The sequence below is a fragment of the Lontra canadensis genome, unplaced genomic scaffold (assembly GCF_010015895.1).
Source record: "Lontra canadensis isolate GAN:19392208 unplaced genomic scaffold, GSC_riverotter_1.0 scaffold12, whole genome shotgun sequence".
NCBI classification, from domain to species: domain Eukaryota; kingdom Metazoa; phylum Chordata; class Mammalia; order Carnivora; family Mustelidae; genus Lontra; species Lontra canadensis.
In genome coordinates, this window is record NW_022631006.1 from 28,102,844 (window position 1) to 28,107,006 (window position 4,163).

Sequence of the window (4,163 nt, forward strand, 5' to 3'; positions counted from 1 at the left end):
TAAGGCACCTGGGTGGCTCAGTGGGTTAAGCCTCTGCCTTCGGCTCAGGTCATGATCTCAGGGTCCTGGGATCGAGTCCCACATTGGGCTCTCTGCTCAGCAGGGACCCTGCTTCTCCCTCTCTCTCTCTCTGCCTGCCTCTCTGCCTACTTGTGATTTCTCTCTGTCAAATAAATAAATAAGTAAAATCTTTTAAAAAAATGTGAATATAAAAATAGAGTAAAAGTCTAAAATAAGTTATAATGAGGATTCCTAGAAATTCTTATTTTCATGAGTGATCATGGAGGAGGCATTTCATTGCTACCCCAAAGTTCTTGAAATAGGGTTCTGTCATTTTCTGGACCTGCATTATGCAATATAAAAATAAAATTATAGCTAAGTCCACATAGGAAAATGATTATTTCTACCAACTATTAATATGTAAAAAACTACCTTATCTGAAAATACAGGAATTATGAATACTTATGGAGAGAGAGTGTGTTTTATATGAGCTTTCAGACTCCCATAATCAAGATGATAAGTGGTAAATAACTCATCTATGAAGTTCTCCAGATTATTTTATCAGTATTAAACATAAATTAAGGGGTGCCTGGTAGCTCATTGGGTTAGGCATTTGCCTTTGGGTCAGGTCATGATCCTTGAGGCCTGGGATCTAGCCCTGCATTTGGGTTCCCTGCTCAGCAGAGATTCTGCTTCTCTCTTTCTCTCTACCTCTGCCTTTCTCCCTGCTCATGCTGGACACTATCTCTCTCTCTTTAAGTAAATAAATATAATCTCTTTATAAAAATAAACAGAAATTACCCCCAACTAAATGCAGCACACTCTGGTAAATAAATTTATTCAGCTAGTTGTTTCCATGAATAATATGTATTAAGAAGCAACATTGAAGAAGGATTTGTGAAAGTGTTGACTATAAATGCCTTTGCTGGATAGCCATGCTATTTTACATGTTACTGTAACATTAACACCAATAATAGAATTGGCTTCATGTGTTCATTTACCTAGCACTGTGTGAAATGCAGTCTTATCTAGGTGTGTCATGTATATGTAAACAGATCTATTTTCTCTATTGTATAGGTAAATATACCTATTACTCCATAATTGGCATCTGAGTTTTGAGAAGAGGTCCAGTTTATTATATATGAGTAAATGCCATTTATCAATGTATTCAAGGGCTGTATATTAAAAAAATTTTAAAAAGTATGAAATAGATATAGGACACACAAATAAGGCTAGAGATTGTAAATATCAGTAAGGTCCAGTCTTTGGGTTTTATTATTATAATTACTCTTTCAATCAAGTTGATCCACCCTTTCTTCTGGTCAAAATGATCTACTTTAACATCATAGTTATTCCATTTATAATTGTCTAGAGTCAAGGCTACAGTAGTTACATTGTATAAGTTTACTTTGTTTCCCAGAAAAGAGCATTTCTTATGACAGTAGAAACCTGACCAGGCTTCAGGTACCGACTCTTCAGTTTTGCCATAGCTGCCTTCACTTCTTTGTTCCTTAGAGTGTAAATAACTGGGTTTAAGATGGGAGTAAAGATGGTGTAAAACACAGCAAGTATTTTGTCAACAGAATAACTGCTGAAGGGCCACACATAGATGAAGATGCATGGTCCAAAGAACAATGTGACCACAGTGATATGAGCAGTCAGTGTGGAGCGGGCCTTTGCCATGCTAGCAGAGGAGCGGTTCCTGACGGTGATAAGTATCACAGTGTAGGAGACAACCAAGAGGAGAAAGGAGCTCATAGAAAGAAAGCCACTGTCTGCAACTATAAGTAGGCTGACAACATAAGTGTCTATGCAGGCCAGCTTTGTCACTAGAGGGAGGTCACAGAAAAAACTGTCTACCTGATTTGGGCCACAAAAAGGCAAGTTAACAGTAAATGCCAACTGGCTAGTAGTATGGATGAAACCCACAAGCCAGGAGATGAGAACAAGTATAATACACACACGACGACTCATTATTGTCATGTAGTGGAGAGGTTTGCATATAGCAACGTAACGGTCATAAGCCATGGATACAAGGAGCACCATTTCACTGCCAGTGAAAAGGTGAACAAAGAAAATCTGGGCCAGGCAGGCATCAAACGAAATAGTCTTGTGCTCAACCAGAAAGTCTGCAATCATTTTGGGGGTAGCAAAAGAGGCAACACATATATCTATAAAAGAGAGGTTCGCAAGCAGAAAGTACATGGGGGTATGAAGGCAGGAATCTGAGGTTACAGTGAAGATGATAAGAAAGTTTCCCAGCAGTATTGCTAGGTAAAGTAGTGAAAATATGAGAAACAAGAAAGGCTGGAGCTCCTGAGAATTAGAGAGCCCCAGCAACACAAACTCGGTCACCCAGGAATGATTTGTCTCATTCATTGACTTTGGGAGGAATGTATCTTGTTACCTGAATAGGAGAGAAACAGAGATAAATCAGTAAGCATGGGTTTCATTTCCCAGTTTCACGTCCTTCCTTAAAGATTCCAATTTCTGCTTATATTTTTGTATCTAAATTTTCATGCATCATTAAAAGTTATATAGGCAGCATAATAAAAGTAATAAAGATGGATGGAAGAGAGAGTTTTGAGATATTGGATGTTGGTATATCCAGTTATATGAATTTGAGGAATATAATCTACTTGCTTTACAAATGAAATTGAAAATCTGAATTGTTTTCTTGACATGATAGAAATCCAGTCTAAGAAATTACAGAGACAAAATATGAACCATTTTTTTACGATAAAGTCTAACAATTTTTTGAATGGCTAACACAGAGGAAGATAGGATCAGCAATGTCGATCCCAAAAGTGAGACACAAAAGTGTGTATACTATATGAACCTATTTAAATAAAGTTAAAAAATAGGCCATACTGATATATGATATTTAAAAAGCTCCTGGAGTGTTTATCCTGGAAGGGGAATAGGGACAGAAAGGTGACAGGAAGGGCTTCTGAGGTGCTGGTAATGTTCTGTTGCTTGATGTGGTTGATAGGTACTAGTGTTTGCTTTGTGAAAACTTACAAGATGTGCAAGATCTGCCAGGTGTACTTCTGTGCATATTTTATTTATTAATAAAAAATTCAAGAGATAATGAGAAACCATTACATGGTGTGAGAACTCAGAGGCAGAATCATTGCCTTGAGTGATTAGGTCTTATTTCCTTCTCTGCTCAGTTATAAATCATATGAACTAAAACACAAAACCTAGCAAAACCCAAAGATCTAGAACTTATTGGAACTCTTCCTAGAGTTGTGACTCATCTCTTCCTGGAGTTCTGTTTTATGAAAGAATCAAGTACATTTGTTCTTTTCAATTTTTCCCTGATGTTAAGTTTCATTAACCTCAGCTATTGTTGCTAATAGCCACAGATGTATTATCGAATCATGACTGACGTTTTATTTAATTTGTTGAGGCTTTTAAAAATTATAGTTATATTGTACAGTAGTATTCATAATAAGAAATCCAGACCATGAAAAAACATTGTTTCTTTTTTTGTTGTTCAGTTATTGTATATTCTTTTTTATCAACACCTCTCCCTTTTATGTTATTTATACTTTTATAAGCTATCTAGAACTTGGAAACATTGTATAGTGACTAAGAAAAAGAAAATGTGAAATGTAAAGACATTTCTCTATATATATCTAAATCACTTCTTTGGAAGGGAGTGTCTTTTATTTTACTGATTTCTAATTATTTGCTGTTTTTTTTATATTAATGTCTTCTTAAATCTAATTGCAAATTGCCTAGTGTTTCCTTGAGTTTCACTGGAGGATTTACACATAAAGATAGGGCATGTGATGAATAATTTTAACTCTCAGGAGCCAAATTCAGGGACTCACCCCTATATTTCAAATCTCCAGTTGTCTTGAAAAGTCCCCCAAAGAATTCACATATTATCACCAATTATATCAAAACTATGGCTCATGGATTTTCAGAAGAGACTACCAGCAGAGTCTGAAGTCAGAAGAGGCTGGAGGTAAAATTATGCAGTGGAGTAAGTTTGTCTTTGAGAAACCACCACATTCTTCTTGGTGTTTCTCCCTTCCTCATCATTTCTTGGTAGCCAGTTTTTGAGTTAACTCCAGGTACACAGCACAGCCTATGCTCCCTGGGAAACACCCTTACTCAGACTCCTTAACACAAATACTGTAATGAATGCCTAG

General features: G+C 36.5%; 1 protein-coding gene across 1 annotated transcript; it reads right to left on the bottom strand.

The window, feature by feature from the left end:
* Window positions 1-1,404: 1,404 nt before the first annotated feature.
* Window positions 1,405-2,422, bottom strand: LOC116867525 (olfactory receptor 4K15). The gene has a single exon (XM_032857147.1). The coding sequence runs from the start codon at window positions 2,377-2,379 to the stop codon at window positions 1,405-1,407; it is 975 nt and encodes a 324-aa protein (XP_032713038.1). The 5' UTR covers window positions 2,380-2,422.
* Between the last annotated feature and the right edge of the window lie 1,741 nt (window positions 2,423-4,163).

Excerpts from the sequence above, each read along its gene's own strand:
- LOC116867525 (XM_032857147.1), bottom strand. The coding sequence starts at position 2,379 with ATGAATGAGACAAATCATTCCTGGGTGACCGAGTTTGTGTTGCTGGGG.